At 40.6% G+C, this 20,000-nt stretch overlaps 1 protein-coding gene across 1 annotated transcript in view; it reads right to left on the minus strand.

The window, feature by feature from the left end:
* The window catches only part of LOC122255547 (uncharacterized), a 73,859-nt gene that overhangs the window by 34,392 nt on the left and 19,467 nt on the right, over positions 1–20,000 (minus strand). The window contains exons 9-40 of the mRNA XM_086552819.1: positions 19,633–19,825; positions 19,098–19,243; positions 18,040–18,158; positions 16,740–16,874; positions 16,089–16,302; positions 15,224–15,357; positions 14,381–14,547; positions 13,363–13,536; positions 12,944–13,053; positions 12,220–12,372; positions 11,210–11,338; positions 10,722–10,909; positions 10,193–10,375; positions 9,330–9,615; positions 9,066–9,207; positions 8,748–8,921; positions 8,341–8,519; positions 7,725–7,868; positions 7,314–7,460; positions 6,826–6,919; positions 6,133–6,278; positions 5,638–5,823; positions 5,106–5,290; positions 4,596–4,685; positions 4,308–4,441; positions 3,962–4,160; positions 3,473–3,698; positions 2,580–2,790; positions 1,826–1,953; positions 1,343–1,498; positions 681–803; positions 23–112 (exon numbers count right to left, since the gene is read on the minus strand). Of these exons, the coding sequence (XP_086408945.1) occupies positions 23–112; positions 681–803; positions 1,343–1,498; positions 1,826–1,953; positions 2,580–2,790; positions 3,473–3,698; positions 3,962–4,160; positions 4,308–4,441; positions 4,596–4,685; positions 5,106–5,290; positions 5,638–5,823; positions 6,133–6,278; positions 6,826–6,919; positions 7,314–7,460; positions 7,725–7,868; positions 8,341–8,519; positions 8,748–8,921; positions 9,066–9,207; positions 9,330–9,615; positions 10,193–10,375; positions 10,722–10,909; positions 11,210–11,338; positions 12,220–12,372; positions 12,944–13,053; positions 13,363–13,536; positions 14,381–14,547; positions 15,224–15,357; positions 16,089–16,302; positions 16,740–16,874; positions 18,040–18,158; positions 19,098–19,243; positions 19,633–19,825 (5,085 nt within the window). The remainder of the gene's footprint in view (positions 1–22; positions 113–680; positions 804–1,342; positions 1,499–1,825; positions 1,954–2,579; positions 2,791–3,472; positions 3,699–3,961; positions 4,161–4,307; positions 4,442–4,595; positions 4,686–5,105; positions 5,291–5,637; positions 5,824–6,132; positions 6,279–6,825; positions 6,920–7,313; positions 7,461–7,724; positions 7,869–8,340; positions 8,520–8,747; positions 8,922–9,065; positions 9,208–9,329; positions 9,616–10,192; positions 10,376–10,721; positions 10,910–11,209; positions 11,339–12,219; positions 12,373–12,943; positions 13,054–13,362; positions 13,537–14,380; positions 14,548–15,223; positions 15,358–16,088; positions 16,303–16,739; positions 16,875–18,039; positions 18,159–19,097; positions 19,244–19,632; positions 19,826–20,000) is intronic.

Raw genomic sequence — 20,000 nt, forward strand, 5'->3', positions numbered from 1 at the left:
AGCAACAACCGCTCAAGCATACCTTCCTCTCTCCGATCTGGCCATATATCCTCGGATTGACTCGTACCTCAGGGTCCAGAGTAAACAAGTTCCTGGCCTCACCAGTAATGACCTGTAATAACAACATTTACATAACTAAGTGTGGTTACAGTGCACAAGCAACATCCCAGGAAGCATCCATGCGAATTATTGTATGTTGATATTGATTGTAACATGTCGAGGTACAGAAAAATGTTTTTTAAGAAATTTTATAGAATGCATTTCCACCAAACCGATCCTTCTCAAAACAAGATAAGAAAAAAAAAGTTTTTTGTTTAAAAACGAGTCTACACATTACCATATGACACTTGACTGTGAATTGCGAATTTCTTCTCTTTAAACTGACTAAGTGCAGTGTGAATTAACTTTTGATAATTAATTTAATCTTTATAACCCTGAAAATTACACAGTTCACTTCAGATTTGCTTTATATCAACTATGCATGTTAACTAATTTCCTTTTAAATTCACGCTCTTCAAAATTGATCCTACAAATAAACACAACTCAAACTACACACTTAATTGCTAATTTCTCTCTATAAATAAATGAACACGCCCTAAAACAAAACACCAAATTATACATCTCCCTTCCATATTTTTTATTTAAAAAAATCCCATGACCTCCGACCTCTCTCGACTGACCTCGTATCCCGGGAAAGGCGTGAGAATGGTGCAGCTGATGAGGAAGTCCGAGAGCGAGGTCACCTGGCCGAGGAGGACGAAGCCAGCGTCCACTTTGTCGTTCCATTTGACCCGCGCCTCCGTCTGGAAATTGGGGGGTGGGCAGGGGGAGAGGGGGTAGGTAAGTGGGTTGTCGGTTAAGGTTTTATTTGTTTTTGTTTTTTATTTCTTTTCTTTCCTTTTGTTTTTGTTTTATTTTCTTTCTCTTTTTTTTCTCTTTATATTTTTTTCTTTTCTCTTTCCCTGTTCCTCTTTTCTTGCTATCTCTCTTTCTCTTTCTCTTTCCCTCTCACTCTCTTTCACTCTCTATCTTACATTCACTCTCACCAACACTCTCTCACTCACTCACTCTCACTCTTACTCTTACTCTTACTCTTACTCTTACTCTTACTCTTACTCTTACTCTTACTCTTACTCTTACTCTTACTCTTACTCTTACTCTTACTCTTACTCTTACTCTCACTCTCACACAACCTCACTCTCACTCTCACTCTCACTCTCACTCTCTCTCTCCCTCTCTCTCTCTCAGTCTCAGTCTCAGTCTCAGTCTCTCTCTCTCTCCCTCACTCTCTCACTCTCACCCTCACACAATCTTACACCCTACACACACCCGTGCCCCTCACCTTAATATTCTGGTCCTTCGAGTGACCCAACACGATGACAGCCCGGCGTATCTCCTCGAAGGTCGTGTCCACCTGAATGCCAGCCTTGAAGTGTTGCGGCAGCGTGGCCACCTGGCCCTCCACGCGAGCCTCTTGGCCGGGCCACATCACTACCAGCTGGGGCAGGTCGAGTGGGAGAGGTAGGGTGGGGGGAGGGTATTGTGAATTTCAGTATGTGGGGTTTAGAATGGAGTTTGGGGGGGGGGGGGAGTGTTGAATTGCCATTAATATCATCTTCATCATTATTTTTGATCAACATTATCATCATTATCAGTATCAACACTCATCATTATCAGTATCATTTTCACCATTACCATCTTTATTCGTATTAGCATTAGTATTACCATTATCATCAACTTCACCCTTATCATAACCCACGATTATGATTTCATCTCACGGTAAAATCAAAATACAAAGACCTCCTTCGCAATAAGTACTCCCTACCGAAAGCTTTTCCTCGACATCAGCGGGGTCGTGGTACACCCTGATGTTAGCCTTCACAAGGTCCTCCTGTTGCAGCGAAGTCACGGACAGATTGCCTCGGAGGTAGTCAAGGCCAGTATAGGCCTCTCCTGAAATCATAATTTAGCTTGCAATAACTGCGATCATCGTGTGTTGAATGTGTTGTCATGAGGCTTTTCTGGCATACTAATGACTTTAGGGTCTTATTCTGAAGCTTAGAGTGTGGGAAGGGGGATACGAATGTAAAAAAAATATATTGTGTATTCGTGTAACAAAGCTGAAGTTATATCATTTTCTATTTTGATTCGGGTAGAAGTTACTGTCAAAATGTTTTGAAGTTTTTATTTCCTCAGTGTGGAAAAAGCATAAGATTAGGCGCGGGAGGTGGCAGATATCCTCCCCCTAGATGTGGCCATGTGATCTATGCCTAATTATCATTACTGTAAGGTTTTCCTTGGGAATAATCTCCATCACTATGCATTATTGTATGTAATGTCTATCGCCATGTCTTTTTTGTATTTTTTGTGATTTTTAGTTGTTTGTGTGCTTGTGTGTAATACATATCATTTCATATTGCGACGGAAAAAAAATCCTTATCACAAAGGATTTTTATTACCTAGCCCATTTTTCTTGAGAGATCTCAAATAAAAAAATATATATAGAAATACATCTAAAATTATAGCAACGAAGAACAAACAAAATTCCTCAGTATAAAAAAAAATGACCAAAACCCTACCTGTCAGCCGTAGCTTATATTCGTGCCCTTCCCACTTGGCCTTGGCATGGGTATCCACAGCAGATGGAAGAATGGACAAGTCGAGGGCCGTTGACATATCCCGGTATCCGTCGATGGTCGTCAAGACTTGGCCGAAGACAGAATACCGAAGTTGGTCGTAGTAACTGTCATCCTTTCCTTCGAGTGCCAGTTCCAGTCTGTCTGTGTCCCACTGTACCAAAGAGAGGTTAGTATAAAGCAGTTAGTTGTTATACGAGAAGGGATATATATATATATATATATATATATATATATATATATATATATATATATATATGTATATATATATATATATATATATATATATATATATGTATAATATATATATATACATATATATATATATATATATATATATTATATATATATATATATATATATATATATATATATTATATATATATATATATATAACACACACACACACACACACACACACACACACACACACACACACATATATATATATATATATATATTATATATATATATATATATATATATATATATATTATATATATATATATATATATATATATGTGTGTGTGTGTGTGTGTGTGTGTGTGTGTGTGTGTGTGTGTGTGGTGTGTGTGGTGTGTGTGTGTGTGTGTGTGTGTGTGTGTGTGTGTGTGTGTGTGTGTGTGTGTGTGTGTGTGTGTGTGTGTGTGTTGTGTGTGTGTGTGTGTGTGTGTGTGTGTGTGTGTGTGTGTGTGTGTGTGTGTGTGTGTGTGTGTGTGTGTGTGTGTGTGTGTGTGTGTGTGTGTGTGTGTGTGGTGTGTGGTGTGTGGTGTGTGGTGTGTGATGTGTATTGTGTGGTGTGTGTGTGCGTGTGTGTGACTTCCAAAGTGACTCACCTGTATGTAGATGTTGGTATCAATGATCCCGGGCGTCTTCTCGAGCCTGAGGCCTGTGCTGGCGCTGACCAAGCCCTCGAAGGACGAGCTGACGTCCAGCTTGGTCTCGATCCTGAAGGTGGAGGCGTCGATTGTCTTCTTCGCCAGCAGCTGGAGGTCGAGGAACTCCCCGTCGTGCCAGCGGGAGCGGAGGGAGCTCTCGATGTGGTCTATGTCACGGGCGTATCTGGGTTGAGGAAGGGGGGGGAGGGATGTCGAGGTTGTTCACATTGTTTTTTTTTTCGCTTATTGTTGGTGTTCATGTTATTCTTAGGATTTCCGAAGACGGCATATACATATTTATCTATTTTTTTATCAACCCTAAGTACCGGTAAATTGATGTAAATCAGTAGTCAGAATAAGCCAGTTAATAAAAACAAAAAAATGATAATAATAATAATAATAAATACAGCAAGAACATAAAAAGAAAATACAGAAAAGAGCACTCACTTGAGCTCCAGGTAGTTTTGCTTCCAGTGCACGAACGGCGTCGTGATGTCCACTTTGCCGTACAACTCTGCGGTATCTCCACGCCGGAATCGCATAGTGAAGTTGGTAGCTATCTCTTGCACTTGGCGACTCGGCTCCATCCAGCTGAGAGAGCCCTCGTTCCTGTGCTCCCACAGCATATCACGGTCGATGTACTGTACTGTTCATGGTGACACGTAAAGAACACATATAATGAGTATTACGGCCGTTCCTTGCTATTTGCAAAACATATATCTCTAGAACAATATATCATTCAACAAGAAATAACGTTGCAAGCCAATTCAATAACAAAGATCTGCGATCTCACATAGCTTATCAGTTTTCCAGTTCGCACGGTACTGTTGGCCCAGGAAGCTTAACACGCCGTCCAGCAATAACGTGACTTGCCGGTCGCTCGGTGTTTCGTATCTGACTTCGAGGTCCAGCTTTTGATTGGGATCCCTAAACCATACATTAAAATTTTGTGAAACAAAGCTACTTCGTCGTGTGGAAATAAATCTATTATATACGAGTGTCTTTGTAGCATTTGGCAAACAAGCGAACGAATAGTTTAAAACAAATAGTTCTTTTTTTTTTTTTTCGTTGAGGTCTGTACCTGTTCGCGTCCCATTTGAGAAGTGCTTTCAGCCCCCGTTGCCTGGGCTGAAGGATGTCTGCTGTCACTCGCATGTGGATGTCGCGGTGCCTGACGATAAATCCAAAAGAATAAGTACCATATAACCATTATTAACGCTTCCTTTATCTTTTCTCCTTGTGCTTGGTTTATGCTTACTACTTGCGAGTCTTTTGTGATGAAAATACTGACAATAAATATGAATGAGTCAGAATAAGAGAGAGAGAGATAGATTGATATATAGTTAGATTGATAGATTGAGAGAGAGAGAGAGAGGTAGAGGGAGAGAGAGAGAGAGAGAGAGAGAGAGAGAGAGAGAGAGAGAGAGAGAGAGAGAGAGAGAGAGAGAGAGAGAGAGAGAGAGAGAGAGAGAGAGAGAGAGAACAGAAACAGAAACAGAAGTAGAAACAGAAACAGGAACACAGACACAGCCAAAGACAGACAAACACAGATCAACAAACAACCCGAGCGAAACCATCACGACCCCCCCACCTATCGAGATGCAGCTCATTGACAACGGTGATGACAGTCCCGATGGAGATCTCGGTATTGAGCTTGTACTGACGACCAGGGAGGTAGAGTTCGAGGTTGACGCTGTGCTCTCTCACCCTCAGGTCGTCCTCGCCGTGGACATAGGCTGCCAGGACGCCGTACTTGTGTGTCTTGTTAATGAGGACCTACGAGAGAATCGAGAAAGAGCGCGTTTTGAGAAGATTGGAAGCGACTGGGGAATGAAAGAGCCACTGTGTAAGAGAAGGATGGTTCGTGCTTAACTAGACTGTTCATGAGAAGGTGAAATGATTTTTTTCTTCTGCTTTCTAATTATTGTAAGTCAGGTATGGTTTATCTAATTATTTATATATCTATTTATCTATCAAATGCATATGCATATAAATGTGGATAAATGCATACATACATACATACATACATACATAGACACATCCATACATACATTCATACACAATTTCCTTTGCAAACCACCTCATATATCTACAAGAGCTACAACAGAATCACACACACGTACATGCGTGACGACACTCATCTGGCGTTCGTTAGCGTGGAAAGTGGCGTTGATCTGCGTCAGGCCTCGTCCGGGCAGCGTGACGTCGAGGAGTAGGTCATGCAACGATTGCAGGCGCGTGGAGAGGTCACCGTACTTGCCACCGACCTCGAGCACCCAGTTCGGGCCGTAGCGCACCTCTCCGTCGAACTAGGTGAGTGGGAAGAGGGAGGAGGGAGGAGGAAGTAGAGGGGAGGGAGGAGGGAGGAGGGAGGAGGGAGAAGGGGAGGAAGGAAGAGGGAGGAGGGAGGAGGAAGTAGAGGGGAGGAAGGAGGGAGGATAAATAAAAAATATACCTACATAATTTTTTAATACTTTTATATTTACCAATCACCACATTCCAAAAAATACAGATTTTTCCCGAAAAATACAAGTCATATTTTTTCCCCTACTGAATTAAAAGAATAACCTGTATTGACCACCCCTCAATCCCCTCGCCATTTCCCTAATAGACCTCACCTGATAGATCTTATTCCTGAGCTCTTTGACCTCCCCTTTGACCTCGACGCTCGTCCAGCCAGGCACCCTCAGGAACCAATATCCTTCGGCGTTGAGGAATCCGGTCGGTTCCTTCCGCAGGTGGAGCTGAGACACGACCTCCTTGTCTAAGGGAAGGTTGGGGGGTTTCTTAGTTGTTTTTTATAATTATTGTTATTGTGAGTATTGCTATTGCTGTTATTGTAGTCGCTGTTGATATTTTTGTTATTGTTATTACTATTTTCGTGATTATTAATACTGTGATTATTATTGCTACTCTTAATGTCATCGTTATCATCATTATTATCATTAAAATTATCCTTATCATTATTATCATTACTATTATCATTATCCTTATTACAATTACTATTATCATTATTATCATTGTTATCATAGCTATTATCATTATCATTACTATTATCATTATCATTATTATCATTATCATTATTATCATTACTATTGTCATTATCATCATTATCATTATTATCATTACTATTATCATTATCATTATTATCATTACTATTATCATTATCATTATCATCATTATCATTATTATCATTACTATTATCAATATCATTATCATTATCATCATTACTAGTATCATTATCATTATTATGATTACTTTTATCATTATCATTATAATCATTATCTTTATTACTATAAATACGATCTTACTTGTAGCATACTGAACGACAAAGCCAGTGTTCAGAACATATTCATCGTGGAACCAGTCTGCGCCTATTTTGAAGTCCAAGTTGCTCCTTTGATGCTGTTTATGGGGGGTAGGGGTGGGGGCGGAAATGGGTGTGAGGAAATGTGGAATATCTCCACTTTATGTTAAACGATTTTATCAGGATTTTACAAAGAAATATCACGGTTTTCTATTGAAATCTGATTCACATAATAGGTGTACATTTAAATAGTATATTCAATTATTCATTTAACTCACAATATATTATAGTGTGTGTGTGTGTGCGTGTGCGTGTGCGTGTGCGTGTGCGTGTGCGTGTGCGTGTGTGTGTGTGTGTGCGTGTGCGTGTGCGTGTGTGTGCGTGTGCGTGTGCGTGTGCGTGTGCGTGTCCGTGTGCGTGTGCGTGTGTGTGAGTGTGCTTATATGCACGCGCGTGTGTGCCATTCGCTCATAACACCAGCCAAACTCTTACCTTAACATTAAATGTCGAATTGAAAGTCGTCCTGCTGTCCAGGTGATAAAAAGTGAACAGCTGGAAGATGTCGACGCGGTATTCTGGGTTTTCGAAGTTTTCGCCTAAGTTGACTTGCAGAGTGTTTTCCATGGAACCGAAGTGTCTCTGGAATAAACGCGAAGAAAAACATATCAAATTATTCTTTTACTTGTTTTTTTTTCGTGGATATTGGAGGTTATTTTTTTTACTAAAGTATTTCAAGGAATTTCAACATTTTTCGAAAAAATAGGATCAATTCTTTCAAACCAAATGTAATATTAAATACATTTCCGTGATCCCTAAGAAACAAACCATTAAAAAAAAACAAGACTCCCTGAAAAAAAATATCAACCTCCCTTCCCCTCCCCTTCCCCCCCACCTCCGCCTTACCTTGAAAAACCACTCTCCTTTAAAATTGAGGTTCGGGAACTGGGAGAAGAAGAACCTCCATCGGCGCTCGAACTTGCTGTCCAACGCGGTCGAGGAGTTGGCGACGCGATAGTCAACCATGATTTTCTCTGCGGGCGCCCGGACCTGTGTGGGTGGGATCGGTTGGTGATGGATGGGGTTAGATGGTGTCTTTCTTTTTTTTTAGGTTTATTTTCTTCGTGTTTGGGTCTTTGGGTTTTTTCTTCGCTTTTGTTCTTTTTTTTTCTTCTTTTTTTTTTTTTACTTTATTTCTATATTTCCATTTCTAACTCTGTCTCTGTCTTTGTCTCTATCTTTATCGCTGTCTCAGTCTTTATCTCTATCTCTATTTCTATTTCTATTTCTATTTCTGTCTCTATCTCTGTTTCTATTTCTATTTCTATCTCTATTTCTACCTCTATTTCTACATCTATTTCCTCTATTCATCTCCATCTCTATTCATCTCCACCTCCCTCTCTATCGCTATATCTATCCCCCCTCCTTCCCTCCCCTTCCCTCTTCCATTTTACAAACCCCACGAATCTCTCCTTCCCCTCCCCTCTCCCCTCCCCCCTCTCCCCTCTCCCCCCACACTCACGGAGGGAACATAATCCACTTGGAGATTGGCATTCCGCTCGAATCCGTTGTCACTTAGAGACCCCTTTATGGTCCCCGTGGCAGGTTCCCATGTCCCGCGACGATTCTGTAGGAGGTACGCCACTTGCATGTCCACTTCGTATAGACGAGCTCCTAGTTTCTCTCGGAGGTCTATCACTCCTGGGGAATGGAGGGGGGAGGGGCTGGTTAGTGGTGGGTGTTGTATGGTGGTGATGGTGAGGATTCATAGGTGAGGTGGTGATGTTAGTGTGGTGGTTGATGGTTGCGATACGATGACGATACCGATAATCATGTTGATGTTGATGACGATGATCACTAACATTGGTGATTACTGTTATCATTGTTATTACACAAACAAACAATGTCTAAAGATCAAACACTTCTTACCAGACACTTTGACGAGTTCCTGTTCCTTCCAAGTGACAGTGAAAATGGGCGTGACCACGTTACTCCCGGACTTCATGTAACGCGAAAAGCCGGCAGCGACGGTCGCCGTTTCGTGGTTATTCACCGAAACACTCAAGTCCATCCGTTGGTCCGTGTCAGTCCATACGTAACGACCTGTGCCGGAAATGAAATATTAAAGTTCATCTCATCTTAACTCTATTTCTCAATTAAGTGTCTTTTTCTGTTGTGAGTATATTTTTCACTCGCTTTGCATATACCTATTCGTAATAATGGTAGACAATATTTGGCATAGTTTACCTCTCGCAGAGAGATTTGCACGTGGAGAATGTAAATCCAGGTAGACATTTTGAGACCTGAAGTTAATATTATATCTGATGCTATGTTCTCTGGATATAGCTGTCCCGGGCGTGTTGACCGACACTAAGAACGTCCGATAGTGCTGTCAGAGAGACCAGAAAAAAAGTTTTTTTTTATCATACCAATACCAAGAGCGTTATTAATCACATCTAATTCAAAATCACTCCTCCTTTTGTTTTACATCGTACGGTATCATAGTCTTACCGGCCGCCTCTCCCAGGTATAGCGCAGCTGGTACGAAGTAAGCGTCGGGTCTGTCTTGTGTAGAACCACCTGTAGCTTCGACGGTCCAGTCAGCGGGTAGAAAGGGCTCTCGGGTACCCGGGATGCGTTCGGGTACTGCAGACTCCAACACAGCTTGGCTCCGGTCTGTTGCTCGTAGCCGGAGCAGTCGGCCAGCTCCTCTCGGTCGTTGGCTACTCCTTCGAGGATCTCCTTGGATCCCTCTGCGCCTGCCTCGACGCTGCCGTGGACTAGCACCAAGTTGGAGCTGAAGTCGAAGTGGGAGAGGTCGGTTTCACTTTTTTTTTCTTTTTTTTCTTTTTTTCTTTTTTTCTTTTTTTGCTTTGTTTATGTTTGTTATTATAAGATTTAGAAAATAAGAAAGTGATTGTGTGTGTAAGGGAGGATAATGAATTGTTTAGTTACTAGTCTCGGTGTGTGTATGTGTGTGTGTGTGTGTGTGTGTGTGTGTGTGTGTGTGTGTGTGTGTGTGTGTGTGTGTGTGTGCTTTCATCCCTTTCTTGATGAAATCAAAAGTAGGAGGAACCATTGACGCTGGATAAAAAGCATGTGGCACAGTGAGGTGAGTCTACCATACACCATTCGTTTTTTATTTGCAATCAGTGTGCAGGAGAAAACAAAGCATGTATATCCGCACACACTAACCAACATAAAATTCTACCATGCATTCATTTCTTTGTCTTTTATCCTTCGCAACCGCAACAGAAAACGACGCCCCACCCACACCCTTGCCAACAGAAAACGACGCCCTACCCACACCCTTGCCAACAGAAAATGACGCCCCACCCACACCCTTGCCAACAGAAAACGACGCTGAGCCTTACGTGAAGTTCATAATCTCGACCTTGTCCCTGGGCATGTTGATGTCAATCCGGATGAACTCTGACCCGCCGATTTCAAACCTTCCGTCAACCACAGTGGATGAGTGGAGGGTCGTCACCAGCTGGGCTCCGGACTGAGCAGCGTGGCCGTCCACCAGCATGGAACCGACGACTTCGACTCCCACGCTGTGTAACGCCAGATTTTGATTAGGTTTAGTACCGTTTTATTAGTTCATTGATTTAATGGGAACTTTTGTTAGGTGTCATAATAGATGTATCACGCAACTTGGAAATAGAAAAAAAAACACTTTTATTTACTTGATTGCAAAAAGATTACGCAACTTTTCTTTATATCAGATTGCCAAAAAGAAATATTTATGCTCTATTGCAGAAAATAAAAATGACGCAACATTTTTCTTTTCTTTACCAGATTATAAATAAAAAAAAGGGATGCAAACTCCTCTCTTACTAGATGACAGGAAAAAAAACATAACTTCTATTCTACTAGACAGAAAAAAAGCAAATACCGCACCTAGGTTTAAGCTGACCATTAATGCCCGCTTGCCCCGTCTGACCGAAGGAGAAAATGTCTATATTTCCGCTAGCGTGGACGTCCAGAGCGATGCTAGCGGTGAGGGTGAGGTTGAGTGGGACTCCAGCTGTGGTCGGGATGATGAAGGCGGACTCGGAGGCTAGCCATGATTTCTGCATGTTGATTGCCTGTCGAAGAGTGATGGTGGTGATAATGATGACCACGATGATAATAATAATGGGGTAATAATGATTTTTTTAATGAAAATGATAACAATAATGATGATAACAATAGTAATTATGATAACGATAATAATAGTGATTATAAGGATAATGATAATGACAATGCTAATAATCATCATTATTATCATCATCATCATAATAATGACGATAATGATGCTCATGATAATAATAATAACAGTAATAATGATAATAATAACAAGAGTAATAATGATAATAATTAATAACTTAATTAGGCACAAATCTTACCTCTCCTTGATTCAGTCTTGCAATTCTCTCAATGGGACTGAGTGTCTTAAAAGCCTCCATGATCTTATCCATTCCGTGTAGATGGCGGTAGTAAATCTCGTTGCCAAAGGTCTTCATGTGGAGTGATAACTGCGAAGAGAAAAGTATCATTCAGAAACAAATTTTAAATACATGGTCTTACTCACTTTCTTAAATGACGAAATATATCTTATTTTTTTATATAAAGCCGTAATATAAACAAAATATATCTAAGTGGGATATCAGTTTCCGAAATTTCTATCTTCAGGTAAGCTTCTTATGATGAAGAGCTTCCCAACCTTTTTCACGGACCACATGCTTCTCAAAAGCTGTCTACTCAAAAGACAACAAATGTACGACCTTTTCTCATTATTAGAATAAGAGAATAGGGTTTCTGAGAATCCACACTGTCCATATATTTAGTTAAGTGAAGGTGAAGTGCTGGTTCCGACTATCCACTTACGCCTATATGGGAAGGTGACGCGCGTCTTTGAGAATGTTTTGGTTGGTGGTTGAAGAGGGACTCATCGATCACAACTATTACGATAGGCCTATCTAGCTTTATTGGCTTGGCTGTGAAATATGCCGTCTAGACAGCCCCCGAGCAGATTATGTACGATGATCTTGGTTCGTTGCGAAACCCTGATAGGTTCGTATATTACAATTGTCTATGTTAGATCCTAAATGAATAAAGTACGTAAACAAGAAATAAATGCAACTTATTACTATCAACCTCCTTCACTTCTACCTCCATCTTCACTTCCATCTCCATCTCTACTTCCTCCTTCTCCCCTCCCCCTCCCTCTTTCTCCCTTCCCCCTCCCTCCTTCTCCCCCTCCCCCTCCACCTCCACCTCCACCACCACTTTCAACCTCCAACCTTCAACCTCCAACCTTCTTCAACCTTCACCCCCCCCCCAAAAAAAAAAAAAATAAAAAATAAAAATAAAAAATCCTCAACCCAAAATAACCTCCCAAAAAATGAGTCATCACCTCAGCTGCTTTGCCGAAATAATCCTCCTTCTTGCCCGATGTTGCGATCATGTTGCGAATCTTCGGGTTGTTGATGTTATGCTGATCTGAGTTCTGGAAGTGCCGATAGATGGAGTCCGTGTAGCGGTCCCAGCCCTCAGCCCGCGCACCGAACTGAAGAACAAAGAAATGGAAGTGATGAATTAGAAAGAAATTAGAAGACGGAGTAGTTTTTTTTTCGGTCTTTTGTGATGTATATTTACTTTTGAACAAATGGAAGGACTAAACTGAGGGAGAGGGAAGGGTTGTGGTAGGAAATTAATAGAAGGGTATGAGAAGACAGAAAAGAATTTTGTTTATATCTTATGCATGCATTTGAATTGTGGAAGAAGAAATTGTTGTGGAAGTGAAACAACATATATAATAAAAACATATGCATGTGATTAATTTTGGGAAAGTGAGGACTTATAAATGCATATAAAAATGGAAGACAGGGAAGGTAATGTTTATATATAGCACAGGAATATATAGCCGTTTCCATACAGTATATATGCACGAGAATACGATGTCATAAGTTTTAAGTTAATTAAAAAAAAAAACACTCTAATCCGGCTCTCTCTCTTTCTCTCATCTCTCTCCTCTTTCTCTCTCTCCCTCTCTCTCTCTCTCTCGGACTTCCTGCAGGCTGTCAAGTGAATAGAAAAAAAAGAATTAACAATCATAATTCAGGGCGTCTGAGATCTACCTCGAGCAAGTTGAGCGAATGGCCAAAGAGGTCCGTGGTGAAGTTGAAGGTCGCCGAACGGGGGATGTACGAATGCTGAGAAAAGACGATGTTGGCGTCCACACCCGCGCCTTTGGATGTTCAGAGAGAAAAGAAGTTATTATCATATCTAGAAAATCGTGAGGAGAAATTGTGGCAGTACTTTGATTTTCTTTTAGTAGAATATTCTTATCTGCAAGAGTTTTCAATGCGCTGTTCCCTTCCCCCTTTAACTAAAACAAAACAAAGCTAAAACATACCATACCTTTCATTAATGAATTCATCTATCCAACGTATATCGACTTCAGAACAACAACACTTCCAAAAACATATTCTTAATTAAGAGATCACATTACAGTTCCCAATAATACCAAAACACGAACAACAAAAAATCATCTTACCAATATTAAGATCGTCGTAGAACCCAGACCACTCGAAGTTACGGGAGAACTTGCGAACATCTGTGCTAAACTTAGAGGATATTTCTTGATTGGAGAGAAGTCCTTGGACCTCCTCTCGCGAAGGCAGCCCACTCTCCTTCATGTTGAGCAGGTGTGTCCACACGAAGGAACCAACTGGCGAGGGCAGAGGCTACGTTCATATCTATTGGAAGTTTGTATGTCTTTCTGTTTGTCTGTTTGTCCCTATTTGTTTGTGTTTATATATGTGTTAATGTGCCTGTATTTCTGTGGAAGAAGGAACCAATCTGAAGTCTGTATGTCTTTCTGTTTGTCTGTCTCTCTTTACGTGTTTGTTTTTATCTTCGTCACACTTATGTCTATCTACTTATTTGTATTCATATATGTATTTATATATCTGTATTTCTTCGTACGAAAGAACCAACCGGCGGGGGTAGAGGGTATGTTAATATCTATTGGATCCAGTCTGTATGTCTTTCTGTTTATATGTTTGTCTCTACTTATTTGTATTTTCGTCACTGTCTATCTATAAGTCTGTCTACTTATTTGTATTTATATATGTATATGTATTTATCTGTATGTCTGTCTACCTCAATAGGCAACTGATCCTAATTGTCTGTCTGTCCATCTCTAATTGTCTGCATTTGTCTAGTGCACTATTTGGAATCTGGTTTCTGTTCGCCTGCATGTAAGTTTGTCTGTCTGTCTATCTCTACTTGTTTGTATTTTTCAATATAACTGTCTGTTTGTCTGTCTATCTATCAATCTACATTTATATGTGATTTCTACCTATTACGCATCTATCTGTGTCTGTGCACGGTCTACGTAGAGCAGCACATGCCTATTTAGATAACAATAACATAGTAAATCTACCTCAAGGCTACATACATTAGTTTGCTTTTCTTGCATAGAGTAACACATATTCAAGTGACAATAACACAGTAAAATCTACTGCCGACATTCTTACATTGATATTAAATCTATCGCCCCATCTACTAACCTTGATTGACCTCCTCGTGGAGTAACACGTGCTTGACGAGTTGCACAGTTGCATAGTCGATACAGCGCATCAGCTCCAAGTAAGCGGCGATTCGCAACTCGGAATCCATCACCGGGTCTAAAAACACGTGTCGGACAGGTTCGCGGGAAACGCCACACGGGAAACGCCTGTCGAATTCGGTAGGAGCCTGATTAATATGGAAGACTTTTGACAGGAAGAATGATAACGTTAAAGAGAAAAGGAAAAGTCTTTGAAAGAAAGAATGATAACGTCGAAGAGAAATGGAAAAGTCTTTGAAAGAAAGAATGATTACGTCAAAGAGAAATGGAAAAGTCTTTGAAAGAAAGAATGATTATGTCAAAGAAAAAATGAAAATACTTTGAAAGAAAAAATTATTTTGTCATAGGAAAAAAAAATGCGACTTCGATCTAGAAGCCTCGAAAAGAGAAAGAAGAAAGGGTTATGACAGAGAAAGAAATGAAAGAAATCACCACACGGGAATTGCCTGTCCAAAGTCAGATCTGGTTTGATATGAAAGACAGAAGGAAATACTATGGAAGAGACGGGAGGAAGGAATGAAATAAAGAATGGATATAGGTAAGAAAGAGAGTAAAAGTGAAAGGAAGACAAAAAAGAGTAAATGATAGAAAGAAAGTTAGAACAAGAGATAAACAAGGAAAGAGTAAAAGAAAGAATGAATGAAAGAGAGAGCAAACAAAACAACGATTACCTGAATGCCTGAAAGGAAATAAAGTATAATAGAAACAAAAAAAAATCAAAGGACGAGATTCATTTGCACCAATACATATTCACAAGCCTTCAGAAACCTTACGTAACGATTACCTGAAAGCCGTGATGGCAGCCAATCGAATCTCGTTCTCATTATCCTCGTTTTGGATGCACTTATCCAGGCTGGGAGGAACCTCTGCGCCCACGGCCAGACCTGCGTTCTCCAACCCCTTCAGAGCCATCAGGATCTGTAGGGCGATGGGCAGAAGGGATTAAAATTAATTTTCATTTGTCCGGTGCATTTCGTTAGAGTGTAACGAAATGCAAAGTCTCCATCGGTGGTGTTTTTGTATTTTTTTAACGAATATCTAGATTAATTAAGAAGTTACTTGCACCTTCTTTTGAAATACAAAGTCTCCATCGCTGTTGTTTTTGTATTTTTTAACGAATATCTAGATTAATTAAGAAGTTACTTGCACCTTCTTTTGAAATACAAAGTCTCCATCGCTGTTGTTTTTGTATTTTTTTAACGAATATCTAGATTAATTAAGAAGTTACTTGCACCTTCCTTTGAAAGCTTGGATTAAATTGTGAGTGAAACACAATTGAAACTGAAAGAGTTTATATTGACAATGCAACATGCAGATTGCAAACATATCAAATAACCATTCAGAGTGTACGTCTAGTATTCGTGTCAAGAAGAAAAAATAATTTCTAAATAGTCCTGAAATGACAGACACATACCCAAAATGGAACTTATACCATGAGCGCACTCAATGACTTCATGGTGTGAAAAAAAAAGTTTTGAGCGATTCTACTAACTATAATGTAAAGAATAATGATTTCCAAAGAGGTATACTCTACCCCAATTCAAAAGACATTTTCCCAATAAAGTTAATTCGCCAAGCGCTGTTCGAAAAAAAAAGAAATAGCAATCTGGAAACTTACATTTCCAGGCTCCGCCCCCTCGACCCCTCACCTGGATCTTGTCATCGGAAGAGTCTCGGTGGCAGGACTCTCCCAGGAACGCGTGGAAAGCGCCCATGACTCGCTGCACGGGAGGCTCGCTGCTGCAGGAGGGATGGTCGCGGCAGTACGAGTGGACCAGCGCGCCGACACCCAAGAAGGCGTCCGCGGGCACAGCTTCCGTCTCAAGTAAGGGCGCCGCCATCTCGATCGTGTCAAGGTCAGGTCTGGGGGCAGTGGGAATGGCATGGATCAGTGTCTGTCTCTCTGTCTGTCTGTCTGTCTCTCTCTCTCTCTCTCTCTCTCTCTCTCTCTCTCTCTCTCTCTCTCTCTCTCTCTCTCTCTCTCTCTCTCTCTCTCTCTCTCTCTCTCTCTCTTTCTCTTTCTCTCTCTCTCTCTCTCTCTCTCTCTCTCTCTCTCTCTCTCTCTCTCTCTCTCTCTCTCTCTCTCTCTCTCTCTCTCTCTCTGTCACTTTCTCTCGCTTTCTCTTTTTCATTTTCTTTGTTTTCTTTCTTCTTTTTTTCTCTATCTCTCTCTTGTAGAAGTAGGAGAAGGAGAAGGAGTAGATCCATCACATTCCAGCCAAGGCCCTAAAGAAGGACATTCATTCACACTTATTCACACGATCCCCACCTACCCCCTCCCCCATCCCACCCCAACCCACCTAGGGATGAAAGACAGGGAAGTGAGCCAAGTGTTGGTAATGATGTCATTGACCTTTCCGCCCTCCATCAAGTCCCTCATCACGCCCACGCTCGCGCCCGTGCCCACCATCGGGAGGGCATCGTCGAACACGCCTCTGTAAGGGAAGAAGGACCTTTATTGCAACTTGCAAAGTTTGGGTATATTTTGGGGGGATTAATTGCCTCCTGTTGCAACTTTGGGTCTATTTTCTGGTATATTCAGTTCAGTCATATGTATACTTAGCTAGTAATTAAACTCTTTTGTATATGTCAATATATCTGTTTGTCTAAATATTTGTCTATTAGTCCGTCGTTCTGTTTATCTCGCCATTCACTCGTTCCATCAACTTATCTATTATGAATCTATCAGTCCTTTACCCTGATTTATCATCCATTAAATAATTCCATTTGGTCTCTTTTTGTCTATCAGCTTCTTATTCTGCATTCCGTCTCCATTACCTCATTCCATTTGCTTGTCTCAGCCTTTCAATCCGATATTCTGGCTACCTCTCCAATAATACATTCTATCTATTTGTCTATCTTGGGTCTATCAAATCGTTATTATGTCTACCTATCCATGAACTCATTCCATTTGTCTATTCTAGTCTATCAGCCAGTTAATCTGCTGATATTTCCTCTGACTATATCAGTCTAACGTATTCTTATCTATAAGTTTATTCTGCCTATTTCTTCAGGAACTTTCTCAGTCTTACGGATTTTTGTCCACCAGTCTCTTATTCTACCTAACTTTCCATGAACCTTATCAATCTAATATATCAGTCTGGTATTCAGCTTTACTCTCCATTAACTTTATCAATCTAATACATGTCTGTCATTTAACCTAACTCCCCATGAACTTTATCAATCTTATGTATCAGTCAGGTATTCAACCTAACTCTCCATGAACTTTATCAATCTAATGCATGTTTGTTATTCAACCTAACTCTCCATGACCTTTGACAATCTAATGCATGTTTGTTATTCAACCTAACTCTCCGTGACCTTTGACAATCTAATGCATGTCTGTTATTCAACCTAACTCTCCATGACCTTTGACAATCTAATGCATGTCTGTTATTCAACCTAACTCTCCATGACCTTTGACAATCTAATGCATGTTTGTTATTCAACCTAACTCTCCATGACCTTTGACAATCTAATGCATGTCTGTTATTCAACCTAACTCTCCATGACCTTTGACAATCTAATGCATGTCTGTTATTCAACCTAACTCTCCATGAACTTGATCAGTCTAAAGTATTTTCCTGCGTCCTGCCTCACCGCTCGAGTCCCCACGTGCGTTCCTCAGAGATGGCCCACAGCTGAGCGAAATCCAGATGTCGGAGTGATTGCACGAGTTCCTTGAAGAGGCGAGGGGCGCTGGTGGCTACGCCCTCTGTCTGCAAGAGGAAATAGTGAGAGCTGTTGAAAGATTACACTGCATAGATTAGTGCAGGATAAATGGGGGAGGGTTGGCGAGAGGAAGGGCGTCCGGGTATTGTAAAAAATATATATGTACCGCAAGAATACACTACAAATGTTAGTACAGGATACTGGAAAGGGTTGGTGATAGGAAGGACAATCCGGTCACTTAGAAAAAAAAAATCATCATGCAAATCATCATGCGGATAAAAAAAAAGGAATACGAAGAATGTGAAGATGAATGATTCACAGCCAGAAGGAAAAAGAATATAATTATATCAATAACATGATAATATAATACTAATATAAATGAACCGCAACAAGATAGTAAATATGAACTAAACCACAAACAAAATACACACAAAGCAACGTGATAGGAAAAGAATGACAAATCCTTACGTTTTGAGTCAAAAAAAGAAAGAGAAAAAAAAAAAGAAAAAAAAGGATCATATCAACAACGTCGAGTTTATCTTGTCGTCTGATAAGGAATCTGTTTGGGGTCGAAACGTCACGATGTCTCCTTTTCATTTTGTGTTTCATTTCGTTTGTAGGCATGATCGGAGGCGAGAGAGAGAGAGAGAGAGAGAGAGGGAGGGAGGGAGGGAGAGAGAGAGAGAGAGAGAGAGAGAGAGAGAGAGAGAGAGAGAGAGAGAGAGAGAGAGAGAGAGAGAGAGAGAGAGAGAGAGAGAGAGAGAGAGAGAGAGAGACCGAGAGAAGGGAACAGGAGAAGGAGAAAGAGTAAGAGAGAGAGTGAGAGAAATCGAGAGAGACCGAGAGAAGGAGAAGGAGAAAGAGTAAGAGAGACCGAGAGAGACCAAGAGAGACCAGAGAGAGACCGAGAGACACAAAGCGAAAGCAACAGAAAAAAACATAAACACGTCAATGTCTATCTATCGCGGAAATCCAACTCCTCGTACCTTCTTATTCTCCGCAATCTGGTCGAGGATTTCGTCCGACCGAGCTCTCCACTCTTGCGAGTCGTCCATGTTCTCAGCATCCAGACCTTCCAAGTGGATGTGGTTGTGGTGGTCGTACTTCAGGTCCGTACGACCATGGATGGCCCCTGTGCGGGAGAGAGTGTCGTGGTTTCCTGATTTTGGAAATACTTTGGGTTGTGATTTGAGGAGTTACTGTCTTTTGAATAATGACAACGAAGACAATTTTAATCGAATTATGTAAAGGAATTACGTATTCAAAGTAAAGTGGAATATTTCAATTTTATCATTATTTTGTTGCGGTTGTTCAATATCATCATTATCATCTATATTGTTACTATTACTTTTATCAATATCATTATTTCTATCATTATAATATAACTAATCTCATCATAATTGATTATCATTTTAGATATCATTACCATTATCATAATCATCATCATTACTAGATTATAACCACCAATTATAATCACAAACCAACTTGCAACTTACCCATCCTGCAACTTGCAAAACTTACCCATCTTAGCGAAAGAAGACTTATGATAAATAAAAGTAAGGTTCTGAGACACGATGGTCACGATGCCGCCCTTCTCCGAACTGAAGGGCGTGAAGCGATGGTGCTCGAGGCAAGAAGCGCCCTTAATCATACCTTCCCCGATGTACTGGGCGCACTTGCTGGTCGTGTTAAGGAGCGGCAGTGTCTGCAGGCCCTGGAAATCGAATGTTTTTTCTTTTTTTATTATTGTGCTTCTAGTAACGGTATCATTTGGGTTCGTTTTTTGCTTTGTTTCCGTTTTCTTTCTGTGTAAGAGACACATGTTTCTTGATGGCCTGTATTATGTGAAATGTGTGTGTAAAGAGATAGATAGATCAATAAATGAAAGA

This window comes from Penaeus japonicus, unplaced genomic scaffold (genome assembly GCF_977035675.1).
Source record: "Penaeus japonicus unplaced genomic scaffold, GWHDUDI00000001_assembly GWHDUDI00000027, whole genome shotgun sequence".
NCBI classification, from domain to species: domain Eukaryota; kingdom Metazoa; phylum Arthropoda; class Malacostraca; order Decapoda; family Penaeidae; genus Penaeus; species Penaeus japonicus.